The sequence below is a fragment of the Argentina silus genome, assembly GCF_951799395.1.
Source record: "Argentina silus genome assembly, chromosome: 16".
NCBI classification, from domain to species: Eukaryota; Metazoa; Chordata; class Actinopteri; order Argentiniformes; family Argentinidae; genus Argentina; species Argentina silus.
Window position 1 is genome coordinate 888,759 of NC_139670.1, and position 20,323 is coordinate 909,081.

Genomic DNA, 20,323 nt, shown 5'->3' on the forward strand with positions numbered 1-20,323 from the left:
AAAAGAGAAATAAGAAGAGGAGGGTGTGTAAAGTAGACGGTTCCCTCGAGCAGCACCCCTCCACATCACAGAGGCTTTCATCCCTGACCGAGCCCCCGAGGAGAAAGACTAAATAAAAGCCTCACAGGGGGGGTCTTTTAATGTTCTGGGAAGGCTAGGTAGCTAGCAGCTAGCAGCCATTAGCCACAGGGCTAACCCAGCGGCTCCCGGGCGAGGAGCAGCGTTAAGGAGCAGCGTTAAGTCTCTCTCTCTTCAACTCAAACTATTCATTTGGGATGGTTTGGAAGCGTGTGAGGGAAGGATCCGTAGAGGAGCCTAAGCAGATTAAAGTGACTCCTACAACTGAAGGACAGGCTGCCTGAGCAACAGACTTGGAATAGAATCAATCTGCAGTAAACAGCATGGATGCACAGTATTACACATCGTTAATATATACTTTTTTAAACATGACACACAGTGCAGATGTTCAGTATTAGAGAGTGTTTTAGTGGTTGGTTACAGTGTTGTGTTTGTGTACAGATGGTATTTCATAGAGCTGTACCAGATATTAGAGTAGGTCGAGTGTGTTAAACTAGATTTAGATTTTTGACGTCAAAATTAATTTGACATTTAATCGGCATGGTTCAGTTATTCTGTTTACCTTTAGGGAAAGAGAACTAATTACACGCCGACGAGAGGTCAAATGGTTTGTTGTCATGTCAACAGCGATTATCAAATAGAAACCTAGATAGAAACCCAAACTCTGAACAATTATTGATAACAGAGTGTTTTTTGTTTATTACTTGTTGTTTTATTAGTAATACTGGCTTTGACTGAATAGAAAAAAAATCTATACATTTTATTTTGATATTTTAGTTGAATTCCTTTCTTGTTTTTGTTCTGTGTCTTCCCTCTCTGTTTTCTAAGGGTTTTGAGGGCACAGATTAGTTTCAAGGTATTTATTGGTAATACCTTAGATTTTACGACAAATAGAATAACAAAACAAATTCACAGATTAATATAGTATATAATTTGGACAAATTTGGCATTTTTTTCAACTCATTCTACAAAGAGAAATAACCAAACAAAACGTAGAACCAATATACTTCGATATCCACCAGCACACACACACGTTTTAACTGCTGTCACCAAGCTGAGCTACCAGAACAAACTAACTTAAAGAGCACCACCCTAACTCTATAAACACATATGAGAGAGAGAGAGAGAGAGAGAGAGAGAGGGAGAGAGAGAGAGGGAGAGAGGGAGGGAGAGAGAGAGAGAGAGGGAGAGAGGGAGGGAGAGAGAGAGGGAGAGGGAGAGGGAGAGAGAGAGAGAGAGAGGGAGAGAGAGGGAGAGAGAGAGAGAGGGACAGAGAGAGAGGGAGAGAGAGGGAGAGAGGGAGAGAGAGGGAGAGAGGGAGAGAGAGGGAGAGAGAGAGAGAGGGAGAGAGAGAGAGGGAGAGGGAGAGGGAGAGAGAGGGGGACAGAGAGAGAGGGAGAGAGAGAGGGAGAGAGAGAGAGAGGGAGAGAGAGAGACAGAGAGAGAGAGAGAGACAGAGTCTGTAGCGCAGCAGAACGGGCGATGCTTCCTGACCCAGATCCCAGCCCTGGCACTAACGATGCCCCATGGCTCAACACTGGCTCTCATTAAGACCCAGCCCTGTCCATACGCCCTCTCCCCCTGCCTCCTGTACCCGTCCATACGCCCTCTCCCCCTGCCTCCTGTACCCGTCCATACGCCCTCTCCCCCTGCCTCCTGTACCCGTCCTCTGCACCTCTCACCCTGGCCACGCTGCGCCCGTGGCCGGCCTCCAGGGCCCCGGCCCCCAGCCCCAGAGTAAACCCCCCCTGCCCAGGTGCAGAGCCCCCCAGGGCAGCCTGTCTGCCCCCCAGCCCTGGGCCCTGCTAGCGCCTGTTAGCGCCTGCTAGCGCTGGCTGGTACTGCTGTGGAACTAATGAGTAGTGGCAGGTACAGTGAGAACAGAACGGGGGCGGGGGGGGGGGGGCACAGCAGGCAGACAACACATGATGCACTCACGTACATAAATACAAACACACATGCTGATACATAGCCCCCCATTCACCCGTACACACACACACACACGCACGCACGCACACACATTAAGATTTAAGATGCAATATGATCTTAAATTTTGTAATTTTTTTTTCACTTTGTAAAGAGTTGTTGAATACTTATCTGAATCCTCTAATACAAAATTGGTATGAAATTCTTATATTTTAAATTCATTAAATGGTCTGTTTATAGAAAAATTTACTTTTTATGTAATAATTAATAAATAATATATCTGTCTTTTTTTGTGTTCTACAGCTTCGTTCCCACGGTGATCAGGATCCCAGCGAAGAGTCCCTCAGCCGCCAGAAATGATCTTCATTTAACCGCTGACGGACAGAGAACCCCTGCCTCTCCCACACACTCTTTCTTCAAAAGGGAAACCTCCTCTCATCCCCGTCATGTCTAAGGAGGTACACGCGTGTAAGGTGACCTCCGTGTGCAAACACAAGGAGCGCAAGCCCAAGAAACCCCACTACATCCCCCGCCCCTGGGGCAAACCCTACAACTACAAATGCTTCCAGTGCCCCTTCACCTGCATGGAGAAGTCCCACCTGTACAACCACATGAAGTACAGCCTGTGTAAGAACTCCCTGTCCCTGCTCATCGAGTCCGACTGGCCCTACAAGAAGGGCAACCTCCTCCACCACGACCAGCTCCGACCCCTCCAGCAGCAGGCCCACTGCCTCCGCGCCGCGGCCGGGAAAGAGGAGCCCGAGGTGGGCACGGCCGTGGAGGAGAGGCCCCAGCCCCGCGGGGCCCCGGAGGACGACGGAGGGGAGGAGGGAGAGAGCCAGGGGGGGGAGGAGGAGGAGGACGAGGAGGGGACGGGGGGAGGAAGGGGGGAGGGGTCAGAGGTGACGGGGATGACCCGAAACCGCTCCAACAGTACCAGAGACCCCACAGACGGCGCCAAGAGGACCAAGCGGGCCGAGCCGGACCTGCTGATGGCCGACATGTTCTCCCTGGAGGACCAGCTGCTCCGGGCGCGCTCCCTGGAGGTGGAGGCCCAGCTGAAGCTGTCCAAGACGTGCCTGTCGGCCCCCGGCCTGCTCTCGGAGCAGTGGAGGCTGCTGACCACCAGCAAGGCCAAGGCTGAGGCCAGCCAGCACCCCCACCCCCAGGCCCGGGCGGGGGGCTCCTCCATCCCCTGCTACCCCCCTCCCCCCAGCCTGCTGGACTACCACCAGGACCCCCCCGGCCCAGGGCTCAACCTGTCCGTCCTGGGGGTGGGCTACCCCCTGAGCCCGGGCCTCTTCTCCTACATCAACTCCGCCCTGCCCTCCGCTGCCAACATGGCTGGCTCCGCCCACGCCCAGCTGGCCCAGCTCCCCTTCCTGGCCTCGGCCGCCCAGCTGATGCACCACCCGGCCACCGGGGGCGCCAACGCCGGTCACCCCCACGCGGACCGCGGCGCCCTCCTCCCGCCACGCTTCTACTACCCCTTCCTGTGTGAGCACGCCTTCGGAGCGGCAGCGGTGGTGGCTCAGGGTGACATCACCAAGGGGCTGAAGACCTCCTCCTCCTCCTCCTCCTCCTCCACCGTGGAGCCCTCCCCCCCCCCTCCTCCACCACCCAGCTACCAGCCCAAGGTCAGCCTGTGGAAGGTGCCCGCCCTGCGGCCGGGGGCAGCTGCAGCCTCCCCGACGTCCTGGGGGTCCCCCTCCCCCTCCCACGCCCAGAGGGAGTCCCCAGACCCGGGCTCAGGCTACAGGGGAGCAGGGGAGAGGTCCCCGGCCGCAGCCAGGGAGGGGAGGCCGGGCTGGGGCCTGAAGAGGACGGGAGCCCACCTGGGGAGCCGCGAGGCGCCCCCCCAGGAGAAGAAGCCGGCGCTGGGGCAGCTCACCTTAGACCTGCTCAAGAACATCCACAATAACACGCCTATCGCCATGGCAACGGACAAGCTCCTACTCCATAGCAGCCAGGGGTAAGACCCCCAGGGAGAGCCCCCAAAACATGTGATAGTCAAAGTTGTTGACGCTTATCCCAGTTTTTAAAGCCACAATCTGCTTTTCGTTGTCTGTTTGTAAAAACTAAGATGGGAGTCAAATTCTGGCGGTTAGATTTAGTATGACCCACTCTTACATTTTACAAAATCCAGGCCTCACTTTGGACTTGAAATGAAAATCACAGATTGTGGCTTTAACATCGTAATATTATATCATGTTTCCACTGTAGATTTAAAACACCTTTTCACCTTTGTTCTCTCCGTAGTTTCCAGAGCGCCCAGCAACAGTCTCGACCCGTAGAGCAGTGGTACCCAGACCCCCCCTCCAGCCCGGGCAGTGGGTCGCCCTCCCCCCCACGCTGTGTGAGACCCAGCAGTCAGGACCCTACCACCGGCCGAGGGACGGGGGACGGGGGGGGGCGGGGGACGGGGGGGGCCGCCTCCGCAGAGTCAGCAGCAGCCCTCCTCAGCGACCTGTCCAAGGCCCTGCAGGAGTACCAGGAGGCCGAACGCAAGGTCTCCCACCTGGGGAGGGACGACCCCTCCGACCCCCCCGCCCAAGGACACCTCTGGGAACACCTCCACAAGATCCGCAGCGAGCTGTCCCACATCCATCAGGCCCTGGAGCGGACGGCCCGCCACAGCGAAGGACCCCTGGACCTGTCCATCAGGAAGGACCCCCCCCCGGCCAGGGGGACAGAGGCGGTCGCTACGGGAGACAAGGACGTCGCCACAGGAGACGGGGGTCTGAAAGACGACATTGCCACAGAGACGGAGGAGGAAGAGGAGGAGGAGGAGGAAGGAGGAGAGGAGAGGGAGGAAGAGGAGGAGAGGAAGGCGATGAAGGCTTCGTTGGAGAGTCGGAGGCAGTCTCTGGACGTGCTGATCAAGATGAGCCAGGGGGGCGTGTCTGTGGTGAAGACAGAGGTTCTGTCCCCGCCCCCTGGGGGGTTGGGCCTGAGGCCCAGCCCGGCTGATGCATTGTGGGCCGGGAGGACCACTAAGTGCGAGGCGGACTCCAGCGTGCTGCTGTGCCCCCCCGCCTCCGCCGGCAGAGCCCCAAAGAGACCCCCCCCCACCCAGAGGCCCGGGGAGCTGCAGGGGACCCCCAGCCCCCTGACCCTCACTGACTCCTAGAGACCCGTCCTACACACACACACACACACACACACACTCTCTCCCTCTCTTTTACATGCACGCACACGCACACGCACACACACACAGACACACTTGAAAGCTCTCCTGAAGATACAACACTACTGTATTTATTTAATGTTTCTTTCACTCCTTTCTCACTGTTCAGACACACACACCCTCACCTCACCCCCCCACCCCCCACACACACACCCCCCCACCCCCCACACACACACCCTCACCTCTCTTTCCCCCCCACCCTCCCCCCTTCCTCACCCTACTCCCCCAAACACAGCCAAGCGTAGCACCTTATGAGAAAAGGAGTGAATAAAGGAGAGATATGAATGAGTGACGCATGAGAAGTGACCAAACTGGAGCCTGACCCTGACCCTAACTCTAACCTGACCCTGACCCTAACCCTGACCCTAACCCTGACTCTAACCCTGACCCTGACTCTAACCTGACCCTGACCCTGACTCTAACCTGACCCTGACCCTGACTCTAACCTGACCCTAACTCTAACCTGACCCTAACCCTAACCCTAACCCTGACCCTGACTCTAACCCTGACCCTGACTCTAACCTGACCCTAACTCTAACCTGACCCTAACCCTGACCCTAACTCTAACCTGACCCTAACTCTAACCTGACCCTAACCCTAACCCTAACTCTAACCTGACCCTAACCCTGACCCTAACTCTAACCCTGACCCTAACTCTAACCCTGACTCTAACCCTAACTCTAACCCTGACCCTGACCCTAACTCTAACCCTGACTCTAACCCTGACCCTGACCCTAACTCTAACCCTGACCCTAACCCTAACTCTAACCCTGACCCTGACCCTGACCCTAACTCTAACCCTGACCCTAACCCTGACCCTAACCCTAACCCTGACCCTGACCCTGACTCTAACCCTGACCCTGACCCTAGCCCTAACTCTAACCCTGACCCTGACCCTAACCCTGACCCTAACCCTGACCCTTCTCTCAGAGGTGAAGTCAGGACCCGTTCATCCAGGATTCTCTGGGAAGAAAACATGATTCCATCAATGCTTGAAATGGAAGCCTTGGGAAAAGACCAAATCTAAACGTGCACTTAGAAAGACACACTGTTGAAGGCCAGAAACCAGAGCTAGGTTTCACCCTCTCAGATGGGTCAAATAACTGGCAAGAGACAATCCTTGGACCCGCTTTGTACATAACTGTAATTTATTGAATTGATGTAATTATTGAAATGAATTAAAAAGTAAATGTTATGTTTTATATGGATGATGACTTCGTCTGGTTGGATTGTATCTATTAAGTGTATGATTATTATAATTAATAATCTTAACGACTATTAAGACTTTGCACTGTACACCTCTGTGTTAAACGCACTTCTGTTTATTTGAATAAATGAATGAAACAATAAAATGAGAGAGAATATTTTCATTTATTTATCATTTATTTATCGATATTCGACAGTGCAGCATACATACATACACACACACACACACACACACACACACACACACACACACACACACACTATTGGACACCAGGGGAGGCTGGGGGAGGTAGAAATCGGAGGACGGGCTCATTGTAATGCACGGAACGGAATGAAGAACGGTATCTGACGCGTGTTTGATACCATTCTTCACTCCGTTCCAGGCATTACAATGAGCCCGTCCTCCGATTTCTACCTCCCCTTGCTAGTCTGGGACACAGGCAGACGGTCCTAACACACAGTGGCATGGCCTACTCACCCTGACACGGAGGGGGCATGGTGTCTGGCTCCCCTGCATCGGCCCTGACAAGGTGGGTGGGGGGTGGGGGGTGGGGGGCCCTGGGTGGCCATGCTAAAGGTGAAGCAGGTCCCTGAGCTAAACCAGTCCACGACAGGGTCACCTGAGCCCGGCCGGCAGGGTCCAGAGCCCCCCCTCCAAAGGTCAGGGCCTGGGGCCTGTAGGCTCCACACAGACCAGGGAGACGGGTACCTGTCAGCCCCCAGGACAGGTGCACCTTGCTAGGCCGCCCTGGCGCTCTCCTGTCCACCCTCCACCCCTCACACCCAGCCGAGGCAGCAAAGGTCACCAGCCTCCACCTGGAGACTGAGCAGGGGCTCCGCGGTCGTGATGAAGAGGTCAGAGGCCTGTCCGTTCACCTCACACATAACCCCAGGAGGTCTGACACACACAGTCACTTAGACCACCGTCCCTCACCTGCCCAAACATTCAGGCCAAATCCACGAGGCCAGTCAGGCCGGGTCAAGTCCAAAATGCGCCTTTACAAAGACCACTGTTGTGCTTCACACACCTGCTAGAACATGAAATGGGACACACTGCACCTTGGGGTGAAAATGGGACACTCTGCACCTGCACCACACTCTGCCGACAGCAGGTCCCAGAACGGGACACGGCAGAAATGACATGTTTGATTTCCAGAAAGACAGAGGCTGTTTGCTCTGACTCAAGCCCAGAGACTCACCTGTGACTCACCTGCATTCCCACAGGGGCTCTGAGTCTGAGAGGAATACCAGGAAGAGGAAGTTCAGTGCACTAAAATCCCAATTAAAGGGATAGTTCACCCAAATTACAAATCACAATTTTGGCTCCTTACCCTGAAATGAGTCTATGGATTAATTATATATAGTATAATACATATAGTCCTTTCAGGAAAAGGAACTAAATATGTGATTTTATAATTTGTGTGAACTATCCCTTTAAGTCTGATTGTAATCTGTTGTGTGATTGATCCTCAGATCAACCTATATCCTGTCAGATGATACTTTGATATCATAATGATATATGATATATATCATATGAGAACTTGAACATTGAACATAAACATTCTCATCACCGTAAAATGGCATTAAAATACATGACACCACTGACCATGTAGCTATCTCATTTGAAATAAAACCACAGCAGGTTAATTCACCTTCTCTGTGTGTAGGGCTTCGGAGTGGCACCCAACATTGTCCAACACTGTAAACCGATAGCGCCCTCTAGTGGACAAAATAACTTTCACAACAAGGTTTCAGAAACGATTCATTTATTTGCCGTTTTACATTCAAACGAAAATAAAAAATATTCATATATATCTTTTCATATATAGAGAGCTAATAAGCAAGGTACAGATTTAAAACACAAAAACTCTTCTCTGTGTGGCATATATATATTTACAAGGCGTGTGTTTGAATACTATACAGTGTGTTTTCGTAGCTGCACAGGTTGTGTGGGTGTGTGTATGATCCTATACTCAAACGAAGCAGAAAAACAGGAGAGGTTTTAGAGAGAGATCAGAAGGTTATTGGACCAAGTGCTTTAGAGGAGAGAAGCCGAGTTCAGTTCAAACATTTCCCTCGATACCAAAAGCGAAACCACAAAGCTGCCAGAGCAAAGCAGGGCGTACGGAGGGGAAGGGCGGCTCGAACCGAACCGTCACCACAAACACAACAGGAGAAGAAGGCAGAAAGGTCGACAGAGTTCATCATCCACGAGCTCATATCACTACACAGTCATGCAGAAGCCCAACTCAATGGCAACGTTTTGGATGAAAACGGGAGAAAGCCAAAGCAACGACCCACTAAGAGAGAAAACGAGCTCATGTTCTAGTTCTCATGTTCTAGTTCTCATGTTCTAGTTCTCATGTTCTAGTTCTCATGTTCTAGTTCTCATGTTCTAGTTCTGTTCACCGTCAGTAGCAAGTTGTCGGCCGTAACATCTGACAGGAAGTAGCGGTATAGTTTGGTTGTATCTGAAGCTGGCTCGACGCCACGAGACCAAAGTGAGAGAAAATAAAGATTCTCGGTTTCCTCAAGTAATCAAGTGCCTTGTTCACCCCCCCCCCCCTTTAACCCCCCCCCCCCCCTTTACCCCCCACCACACACACAAACACTCTGATAATAAAGTTATATAAAACATCTCATACAGCATCACATTTCTCTGTTTCCCACGTCAATCAAACCTCTAAGTAACTACAGTACAGCAGATGCGCCCCCCCATTCCCCCCCCCTCGCCCTCCCGCACACCTCACCAGCAGATACCACCGCACCCCCCCCCCACCCCCCCCCCCCTCCACCCCCCCACCAATGGCACAACCTCTGTCTCTCACAGCTCTTACAGTAGTAATGTACACCAAGCCCCCACCCCCCCCCCCCCCCCCCCCCCCCCACCCCCCCCCCCCCCCCCCCCCCATCATCACATCACATCAGAAATAGTAGTTGTTGTGGTAAAGACAAAAGAAAAACTACAGCAGATGTTCAAAGGTTTCCTATTGGCCAGAGACAGCGTTCATACCAGTCTGTTGTTGGTTTCCTATTGGCCAGAGACAGCGTTCATACCAGTCTGTTGTTGGCGGTTCAGCGGAGGAACTGATAAGGCGAAACAAAAAGGTCATGAGCAGTAAAACGCCGTCTCATCAGGCGTCTCCTGACCGCAGCAGCCAACCATGGTCCTAGGTCCCAGGAGAACGGACCAATCACTGACGGCCATTTCAAGGCTGTGGTTGATGGACATACGCTAGCTAGCTTCAGACTGAAGGAGGCGTGTCCACACCGGACCCATTCAACAGGGGGAGAAGGGGGGAGAAGGGGGAGAAGGGTTTAACAAAACAAACAAACAAACAAACTAAAACAGGCTGAATACAATGTTGATAGAAGTCTGAGCAGGTTCTGCTGGGGAGCAGAGGTCTGCAGCCGCTCAGGGGTCAGGGGTCAGGGGGAACACTGACACACGGACGGGCATCTTCCTCGGTGTCTATCTCTTCCTGGTTACGGGCGTGGTGTTGACAGTTAGATCGACCAATAGAAAAGGGGTTAGCGCAGAGAGGGAGGGAGGCTCAGGATGCAGCGTCTTCAGAGAGAGAGGGAGAGAGAGAGAGGGAGGGAGAGAGAGAGAGGGGGAGGGAGAGAGAGAGAGAGAGAGGGAGGGGCTCAGGACGCAGCGTCTTCAGATCTTTCTGGAATCCTTCGCCTCAAACAGCTTCATGCGCTCCTGCACAGTCAATCCCTCTTTCAGGCTCTGAGAGAGAGAGAGAGAGGGAGAGGGAGGGGGAGGGAGAGGGAGAGGGAGAGAGGGGGAGAGGGGGAGAGGGGGAGAGAGAGAGAGAGAGGGAGGGAGGGGGGGAGAGGGAGGGAGGGAGGGGGAGAGGGGGAGGGGGAGAGAGGGAGGGAGAGAGAGGGAGGGAGGGAGGGGAGGAGAGAGAGGGGGAGGGAGAGAGAGAGAGGGAGCAAGAGGGGGAGAGAGGGAGAGAGAGAGAGAGGGGGAGACAGAGGGAGGGGGAGGGGGAGACGGAGAAACAAAATAATAGCATTATATATAATAACATTTCATCAACTGCACTTACATTTTTTGTCTGAATTAGTAGAGAGATATTGCAGGTCTTCAACTTCAGTAAATAAAATAATAATAATAATAATAATAATAATAATACATTTATTTTCTCATTAGTCAAAGACACTATGAACTTGTGATGGCGTGATGAGACTTCAGGCTGTCAGTCAGGACGTGTTGATGAAGGACACACAGAGGTCATGCAGGTCAGAACATCACACCAGACACAACACACACCAGACACAACACACACCAGACACAACACACACCAGACACAACACACAGTCACAGACAAGACACTCACAGACAAGGTTCTTCAACACCACAGAGCAGAGCTTCTCTTCCTTGGTTGAATAAAGTAGACATGGGAGTCGAACCGCCGACATGCTGGACCACTGGACCACCTCAGGCCATGGTACTAGACCACTGGACCACCTCAGGCCATGGTACTAGACCACTGGACCACCTCAGGCCATGGTACTAGACCACTGGACCACCTCAGGCCAGGGTACTAGACCACTGGACCACCTCAGGCCAGGGTACTAGACCACTGGACCACCTCAGGCCAGGGTACTAGACCACTGGACTAACCCAGGCCAGGGTACTAGACCACTGGACTAACCCAGGCCAGGGTACTAGACCACTGGACCACCTCAGGACATGGTACCAGATCACTTGACCACCCCAGGCCATGGTACCAGATCACTTGACCACCCCAGGCCATGGTACCAGATCACTTGACCACCCCAGGCCATGGTACTGGACCACTGGACCACCCCAGGCCACGGTACTGGACCACTGGACCACCCCAGGCCACGGTACTGGACCACTGCACAGTCCTGCCTCTCTAGTGGACCGAACCGCAGCGGTCAGGGTTCTGGTTCACGGGCAGGGGCAAGAGAGGGCAGGGGGCAAGGGAGGGCAGGGGGCAAGGGAGGGCAGGGGGCAAAGAGGGGACAGGGGTGTGTGTGTGTGGGGTGGGGGGGGGGGTATTAATGGGGCTCGTGCAGGGTGGGGGAGGGGATGGGGGGGGGGGGTCATGCTCACTCTGGGACATGCTATACCTACATCACCAGGGGGGTGGGGGGGGGCCCCTCATGAGGGTGTCAGCTATTCCACGACACCTGTTCACTGATGGACTGACAGGGCAGAAGACAGGACAAACTTACTACTGTACACACACACACACACACACACACTACTGTACACACACTCACAATACTGTACACACACTCACAATACTGTACACACACTCACAATACTGTACACACACACACACACACACACACACACACACACACACACACACACTCTTACTCGCGCGCACAAACACACACACAGATGTTCTTACACAACAAACACCTACACTTGTGGACATGTTGATAACAGACAGAGTAAGAGGAATGTCTCCATCCTGTGTTTAACCCTTAACTCCCCAGTCACTCACCTTTGACCTCACCCCTTTGATCTGCTTGGCCAGCGTGGAACGCTCCTTTTTCAGGAAGTCTGGGTTACTCTTGGACTTCATGATGTCTGCAAACAAGGAACAGGAATCAAACACAACCTGGGTTTCTATTTGTTAAAGAAACGCGACAGGATTTCTCTCACTAAGTATTTTCACCAAATCAATGTGACTGAAGTGTTGACTGCAGGGTTCATATCATCATGTTCATAGATGTTTTATCTCATTAAAGAACACAGTCCTCAGTTTAAGACCAACAAACTTTTGCAATTCAGTTTATCTGAAGTTTGACAGGACCAGAAGTCGTCATAGAAACAAGTACGGTCCTCCAGTAGTACCCCCACCCACCGTATCCGGGGGCGACCGTCCCGTCTACGTTCCTCTCCCCCAGAGCTTCCGTGGCGACCAGCAGCTTCTCCGTCAGCTTGGTGATGTCACAGTCGGCCTTGGCCTTGACGATGCTCAGCTCTGTGTAGACGTCCTTGTAGCGGTCTGTGGCGTATTTCTTATCCTGCACATCAAACAATAACAATAACAATAGACTTTATGACGTTCCTCTGCTTTTTAGCTGGTATTTTTTTACATTTTGACATGAATAAACACAAGACGTGTTTTCATGATGCAATCCAGCGCCACGCTGTTCAAACGTCGTGGAGAGAACCCTGAACACAGAGGTAGAGGACAGGTCATGTGACGGTAGAGGACAGGTCATGTGACAGAGGTAGAGGACAGGTCATGTGACAGAGGTAGAGGACATGTGACAGAGGACAGGTCATGTGACAGAGGACAGGTCATGTGACAGAGGTAGAGGACAGGTCATGTGACAGAGGTAGAGGACAGGTCATGTGACAGAGGACAGGTCATGTGACAGAGGTAGAGGACAGGTCATGTGACAGAGGTAGAGGACATGTGACAGAGGACAGGTCATGTGACGGTAGAGGACAGGTCATGTGACAGAGGACAGGTCATGTGACAGAGGACAGGTCATGTGACGGTAGAGGACAGGTCATGTGACGGTAGAGGACAGGTCATGTGACAGAGGTAGAGGACAGGTCATGTGACAGAGGACAGGTCATGTGACAGAGGTAGAGGACAGGTCATGTGACAGAGGTAGAGGACATGTGACAGAGGACAGGTCATGTGACGGTAGAGGACAGGTCATGTGACAGAGGACAGGTCATGTGACAGAGGACAGGTCATGTGACGGTAGAGGACAGGTCATGTGACGGTAGAGGACAGGTCATGTGACAGAGGTAGAGGACAGGTCATGTGACAGAGACAGAGGACAGGTCATGTGACAGAGGTAGAGGACAGGTCATGTGACAGAGGTAGAGGACAGGTCATGTGACAGAGGTAGAGGACATGTGACAGAGGACAGGTCATGTGACGGTAGAGGACAGGTCATGTGACAGAGGACAGGTCATGTGACGGTAGAGGACAGGTCATGTGACGGTAGAGGACATGTGACAGAGGACAGGTCATGTGACGGTAGAGGACAGGTCATGTGACTGTCTCACCCGCAGGGCTGACTGCAGCTCGTCCTTCAGAGAGTGGATCTCCTGTTTCAGGTACTGGATCTCCGACTCCTTGATGCGCAGCAACACCTAGAGACCACAGAGACGGTCAGACCAGGGCAGACAGAACACTGGCCAACAACGTGTGTGTGTGTGTGTGTGTGTGTGTCCTACCTCCAGCTCGTAGAGGTCCTTGCCCTGGGTGTGTGTGTGTCCTACCTCCAGCTCGTAGAGGTCCTTGCCCTGGGTGTGTGTGTGTGTGTGTGTCCTACCTCCAGCTCGTAGAGGTCCTTGCCCTGAGTGTGTGTGTGTGTGTGTGTGTGTGTGTGTGTGTGTGTGTGAGTGTGTGTGTGTGTCCTACCTCCAGCTCATAGAGGTCCTTGCCCTGGGTGTGTATGTGTGTGCGTGTGTGTGTGTGTGTGTGTACCTCCAGCTCGTAGAGGTCCTTGCCCTGGGTGAGGGGGGACAGGTGTGTGTGTGTGTGTGTACCTCCAGCTCGTAGAGGTCCTTGCCCTGGGTGAGGGGGGACAGGGCCGTCTCTCCGCTGTAACAGGAGCGCATGCGACTGATCTCCACCGTCAAACGGTTGTTCAGCTCCTAAAGGTGACAGAGGTCAAAGTTCAGAGAGAGAGAGAGAAAGGAGAGAAGAGAGAAATATCTGGTGTTTTGTGGCATGTGTGGGCGTACCTGGTTGTGTGTGTACCTGGTTGTGTGTGTGTGTCTGTGTACCTGGTTGTGTGTGTGTGTGTGTGTGTACCTGGTTGTGTGTGTACCTGGTTGTGTACCTGGTTGTGTGTGTGTACCTGGTTGTGTGTGTGTGTGTGTACCTGGTTGTGTGCGTTGAGCTCCTGGTTCTCTCTCTGACACTGGCGGAGGGCCTGCCTCTCTGCCTCCAGGGCCTGGGCCAGGTGGGCGTTCTCCAGACACTTCTGGGAGTACTGCTCAGACAGAACCTCCAGCTCCCTGTGGATGGACTGCAGCTCCTCCCTGGGACGGGACGGGACAGGACATACACACACACACACACACACACACACACACACACACACACACACACACACACACACACACACACACACACACACACACACACACAGAGACACAGAGACAGTCTATACGCTGGTAGAGAGTCCAGCTGACTACCTACAGACGTTCAAAAACATTCTCAGGCAACCTACTGGCATGACTACTTTACCACACAGGGCATGACCAGGACTACTTTACCACACAGGGGGAGTGACTTACTGGTATTGTAGGTGCAGTTCGTCAATGTCCATGCTCAGCCCACTGATCTGAGAGCGCTGGGTCTTCTCCAGCTCCTCTCTGTGTGCGTTCTTCATAGCTTCAATAGCTGGAACACACACAGACAGTAGTAGTCAAGACCAGATCAACACATTCATCATAACACACTCAACTGAGATCAAGACCAGACCAACAGAAGGACTAGACCTACAGCCAGTAGCATTCTTTAACAACTTTGTAATCTTGCCTCCTCAAATGCTCATATGAGCTTTCAGACAAACTTTGATATTTATATTTGTGTGACAGAGGCTTTAAGCTTAGGGACAAAGGCTGGCGTTGGTTAGGGGCCAGGGGTTAGGGGTCTGAGGTTAGGGCTCTGGGAGTAGAGGTCTGGGTCTAGGGTTAGAGTCAGGGTCAGGGGTCGGTGTTTACCAGCGATGGTAGCAGCGGTCTCCTCTGCCAGGAGCCTCTCCCTCTCCTCCAGCAGCTTGGTCACCTCCCTCTGGTGTTGTCTCTGGAGATCCTCCACAACCTTGTGGTGGGTTTCTTCCATGGTAGAGAACCCCCTCTCACACGTGGCCTGGGGGGGGGGGGGTTAACGGTAGACAGGACATCGTTGAGGGTTTCATCACTGAGGGATGTTTCTTCTTACTAGAGTGATATGGTGAGTTTCCAAGACCCAGTTTAAGCCTTAAGGCCTGGACTATAAAAAAAACATCTTCAATGGAGACTCTCCATTGGAAATGTTTTTTAGACCAGCAGCAGGGTTGATCTGTGCCTGGGGAAACTAGCCTAACCTGTTTAAACTGCTCAAGTTTGAGCAAAGTCACAAGAGAAGAGCTTTAAATCAGACTAGCCTTCGCGGTTTGTTGCGTACCAATGCGAGCAGAACGGCAGGAGAGGAAGCCATGCAAGCGTTCAGCGGTCAGAAACACGCTACGTGAGTGAGGGGACGTGTTACTGCCGCAGACGGAAGCAGCGCAAAGGAGAGGTCTCCCTAATCATAAACATGACACTTATCAAAAATAACTACATTCCTGTAAAAAGTAGGAGAATTGGTAATATGTTGAGATTGGTCTTTCATACACCAAAACAGCATATATTCATAATTCAGATATATATGTATATGTATATAATAATCTTTTGGAAAAAATAATGAATATAACAACTTATTGTGTGCTACAGAGCGTGGGCATACAGTACAGTAGAGAAGAGTGGACTGGATATCAAGCTAAAACAGTGTACAAAGAAAGGCTAGCAGGCTAGACTGGGTACCTATCCCTATAGGGAAATAAAACATTAGAAACCTTGAGACTGTCAAAGTCTCGTTGGTATTTCTCCCGGAGGCTGGCCAGGTCTCCCTTCTCCAGAGCCTTGCTCTCCAGCTCCTCTCTCATGGTGTCCATCTGAGTCTCCAGCTCCTGGATCCGGTCCTTCAGAGGCCCCATGGGGTCCTGCACTACCCTGGCCCTGGACGCCCCCTCCCCCCTCTGCCTCTTCCCCTCCTCCTCCTCCTCCATGGGCCACGTCTGCTCCGTGGGAGGGGCAGGGGCGGAGGTGACCCCCTCAGGCCCAGGTGAGTGCCTTTCCCCTGGGCTCCTTCGGCCCGCCCTCCCCCCCTCCTCCTCCTCCCTCTCCTGGAGGGAGCGGATGGTCTCCAGGTACTGTTGGTGGAGCGTGTGGATCTCCTGTTGGTGCTGGTGCTGCAGCTCCCTGACCCGGGCCTGGTACTGCTCCTCCATCCTCCTGATGTGGCCCTCGCGCCGCTCCTCCATGGTCTCCACCTCCTCCAGGAGGACCTCCAGCTTCCTCTGGCTGTCCGCCGTGGCCTCCATCAGGGCCAGCTCCGTGGACGCCCTGCCCTGCTCCGCCTGCCTCAGCTCCACCAGGTGCCTCTGCCTCAGCTCCTCCGCCTCCCGCTGGAAGCGCTCCTCCAGGAGGGCCAGTGCCCCCTGCTGCTGGGAGAGCTGTTCCACACGCTGGCCCACCTCCCCCCTCAGCACCTGGTTCTCCTCCTGCAAGGAGGCCACGGAGCACGTGAACCCCCGGCGCTCCTCCTGCAGGGACGCCTCGTAGCGGTCGCGGATGGTGGCCACGTTGCAGGCGTGCTCCCGGACCAGCACCTCCATGCCCTGACCCGTCTGGCGGCACAGGCCCAGGTCCCGCTCGTGGTCGGCCCGCAGCCTGCAGGCCACGTAGGCCACCTGGGCCTGGAGGAGAGCGTCACGCATGCAGAGGGAGCCGTCTGTGAGGTTGTGGGGGGTTCGGTGGTGCCCTGTGTGGGATCGGATGATGCTAGCTAGGCCAGAGTGGTTGCCTCCACGCTCCACCTCCTGGGAGAACCGGCGGAGGATGGCTGCCTGTCGCCTCAGCTCCGCCACTAGGCTCTCTTGCCCGACTTGCCGGGACTCTACAGAGTCCACACTGCACAACGGGACACCACCAGCTAACTGTCTGTCCACTATCTCCTCTGCTAACTCCCGGGCCTCCTCCATCTCTACCTGCTCCATATAGGGAGCCAGTTCAGGAGGGCTAACCTCAGCTGACCTCTGCTCCTGACTGAAACCCAACTCACCTCTGACCCCTTGAATGACCTTCTCTAAATCGGGCGTTTTGGACGCTCTGATAATCTCCGTCAGCGCCGACTCCCTTTGTTGCAGGTTCTGGTGCGCTCGGGTCAACTCCCTTTGGAGTGTTTCGAGCTTTTCCTCATAGCAGTGCTTGAGGCTGTGGACGGAGTGTGCTAGTTCAGCTTTGATGCAGGTGTTGTAGATGACAGCAGCATCGGCGTCAACCGAAACAGTGCCCCCTGCTGGTGTGACTTGTGTACAACTGTCCCCCTGCATCGTTTCACTAGCTGACTCCATCCTCTCCACCTCCGCCAAGAAGGAGCTCTCCAACAGAAGCTTCCGGGTCAAGACATCCGCGTAAATCACGGCCACACAATCCCCGTCACTCTGTTTGATGCTCTCAGTCTCTTTACAGATCTCGCTAAGGCCCAGCAGGAAGTCAGAGGTCGGACTCTGTATCAGCAACGCCATCTTGTTCAAAACCATCGCCTCGAAAGACAGCGTTTTGGCGAAGAGGCGTACCGTGTCCTCGTCAGAGTCCTTGCGCTTGTGAACCTCGTGGCTCTGACTGTGCTCGGCCTCTGAATGCTCCTCCTCCCAGGTCTTCTCTCCCTGTCTAATGTGCAGCATAGCGCTGACCAACTCCTTCTCTATCTCTGACAGTGTGTGCAGCTGTGTGTCTGTGTTCCCCTGGCTGTGACTACTGAGAACATCCCTGACCTTCTCCCTGCTGGCCTCTACACAGGCGAGGGCCTGGGCGTACTGGTGACTAGCAGCCTCGCTCTGCCTCTCTATTTCTGGGAGTGAAATGACAATGCTGGGCGTCTCATCTGGCTGTGGTCTAGCATTGAGCTCCTGGAGCTCTGCCTCTGACCCGGCCCCGGCACAGGAGCCCTGTCCCTCTACCATGCTCTCTGCCTGGGCCTGGTCCTCCCCCGCCTCCCCTCTCTGGTCCTCCAGCTTCAGGGTGAGGTGTCGTAGCTTCTCCTCCGTGGCCAGCAGCTTGGTCTCTAGGGCATGGATGATGGAGATGAACCTCTCCGGGTCGCTGCAGTACTGGAAGGTGATGTCAGAGGAGCTGGAGTCGTCCTGGAAGTCCTGGCTCATCTCCTGGTTGACGTCGTGGCTCATGTCCGAGGAGGAGGCGGTGGTGTCGGCCTGACTGGTCTCCAAGCCGTCCGATTGGTTGTACTTTTGGCACTGGATACTGGAGAAGCGAATCCTGGGCCTCTTGGCCTGAGACTCCTCCGCGTCCGAGGAGCACTTCACCTTTGACCCAAACGTCTCAAACATCTGGGAGGATTCCGTGTTGGACTGCGGGGAGGAGGTGGAGCTGACGGAGGAGGAAGACCGGTCCCGGGCGTGGAGAGAGAGCGCCTCCTCCTGGGCTCGCTGGCGCTCCATGCGCAGGTCGGCGTAGCCCAGCTGTAGGGCGTTGAGGTGCTGCTCCAGCTCGGCGATGCGGTCCTCAGCCACCGCCAGCTTCGCCTGGAGGTCCCTGTCGGCGCTACACGCCTCCCCGTGTCCCTCCCGCTCCAGGCTCCTCCCCATCTGACGTAGCAGCTCCTCCCTCTCCTGCAGCCTCTGCTCCGTCTCCTCCAGGCTGGAGCCCAGGGCGGCCATCTTGATGAGGACTTCGCTCAGGTCGCGTTCCTTCCTCTCCACCAGCCTCTCGTACGTTGCCTTGGTCTGCCGGACCTCCTCCTCTTTCTCCCTGAGGACGCAGCTGATCCTCTGGAACTCCTGCGAGGCCCTCTCGTACGTGCCCTCCAGGGTGAGGTAGTCCGCCTCCTCCATCTCCAGGCGGCCCCGGAGCTTGGTGACCTCGCGGTCCGCCTCCGAGATCTGGTTGAGCAGCTCCTGGCAGCGGCAGGCCAGGCGTCCCTTCTCCTCCTCCAGGAGGCGCACGCTCTCCCTCAGCCTCTCCACGGCGTCCTCCCTCTGGGCCAGCTCCTCCCGCAGCCTCAGCGCCTCCTCCCTGTCCGCCCCTCCCACCACCCTGCCTCCGGAGGCACGCCTCCCCCTCAGGAGGGCCTCCACCTGCTGCTGCGCCTCCTCCAGCCTCTCCTCCGCCTCCCTCCTCCCAGCCTCCACCTCCCCCAGCCTGCGAAGCAGCCCCTGCCTCTCCCTCTCGTGGCTGTCCTGCAGGCTTCTCTGCTCCTCCCTCAACCGCTCCTCCTTCAGCGCCTGTGCCTCCTCCGTGGCCTGCAGCCTCCCCGTCACCTCCTGCAGCCGCTCCTGGAGGCGCTGGACCTCCCGGAGGTGGTCTCTCTGCAGGGCCTGCTGGCGCTCCAGCTGCCTGAGGGCCTGGCTCCTCTCCAGGAGGCTGGCCTCCACCTCCCTCAGCCTGTCCTCGCTGTCCCTCAGCTGGGCCCTCAGCGTGGCCTCCGCCCTGGCCCACTCCTCCTCCTGCTCCCTGGACCGCTCCTGCTCCAGCTTCAGCTCGTTCCTCAGACGCCCCACCGCCTGCTCACTGGCCAGGATCTCCGCCATGGCCGAGGCCAGCTTGGCCTGCAGGGCCTGGATGTCGGCCTCGTGGCGTGCGATGGCGTCCTGGGCGTGGCTGTAGCTCCGGCGCAGGGTCTGGACCTGCTGCTGGGCCTGGTCCTGCTTACGCCGCTGAGCATCCAGCTCCCGCTGCAGCTCCTCGTTCAGCTGCTGCAGGCGTTGCCAAGGCAACCGTGGAGGAGGGGGCGTGGCTGTTGTTGTTGTTGTTGTTGCCGTGGAGCTCTTGAAAAGATTGATTGAGACAGTTTGATTAGTGACATCATGGATACGTTTAAACCCCAACAGACACGGAGGGCCACATCTCTGGGGATACGAGGGGGAACCACCTCAATATAGGTTTCATATCTTTTGATATATATAGCCAAGCTTTCCACTGTGCTTTTTCAGGAGTGACTTGTGAGGTGAAAAAAGACAAATATAAATAAATGAGGTGAAAAAAGACAAATAAAAACAAATAAATGAAAAGAATGTGAACAAAAAAAAACACAAAACGGAAAATCAATGACGTGAATGAAACAAAGTGTCAAACAAAAAGTGAACTAGTAAAACTGTGACAGATGGTGACCATCAGCGGGTGCTCAT

At 54.5% G+C, this 20,323-nt stretch overlaps 2 protein-coding genes across 2 annotated transcripts in view; one reads left to right on the top strand and one right to left on the bottom strand.

The window, feature by feature from the left end:
• Nucleotides 1-2,450: 2,450 nt before the first annotated feature.
• On the top strand, nt 2,451-5,134 carry prr35 (proline rich 35; the record flags this gene model as incomplete). The annotated part of the gene is made up of 3 exons (XM_083687562.1): nt 2,451-3,583; nt 3,629-3,976; nt 4,264-5,134. 3 exons carry the CDS (start codon nt 2,451-2,453, stop codon nt 5,132-5,134), a joined length of 2,352 nt encoding a protein of 783 aa, XP_083543688.1.
• Nucleotides 5,135-9,326: 4,192 nt separating this feature from the next.
• Nucleotides 9,327-20,323, bottom strand: part of LOC310817126 (myosin phosphatase Rho interacting protein) — a gene marked incomplete at its 5' end in the record, with an annotated part of 30,427 nt that continues 19,430 nt past the window's right edge. The window contains 12 exons of the mRNA XM_083687563.1: nt 9,327-10,133; nt 11,893-11,978; nt 12,256-12,418; nt 13,425-13,511; nt 13,911-14,018; nt 14,249-14,408; nt 14,667-14,772; nt 15,096-15,243; nt 15,971-16,160; nt 16,248-17,845; nt 17,954-19,232; nt 19,356-19,963. Of these exons, the coding sequence (XP_083543689.1) occupies nt 10,062-10,133; nt 11,893-11,978; nt 12,256-12,418; nt 13,425-13,511; nt 13,911-14,018; nt 14,249-14,408; nt 14,667-14,772; nt 15,096-15,243; nt 15,971-16,160; nt 16,248-17,845; nt 17,954-19,232; nt 19,356-19,963 (4,605 nt within the window). The 3' untranslated portion in view covers nt 9,327-10,061. The remainder of the gene's footprint in view (nt 10,134-11,892; nt 11,979-12,255; nt 12,419-13,424; nt 13,512-13,910; nt 14,019-14,248; nt 14,409-14,666; nt 14,773-15,095; nt 15,244-15,970; nt 16,161-16,247; nt 17,846-17,953; nt 19,233-19,355; nt 19,964-20,323) is intronic.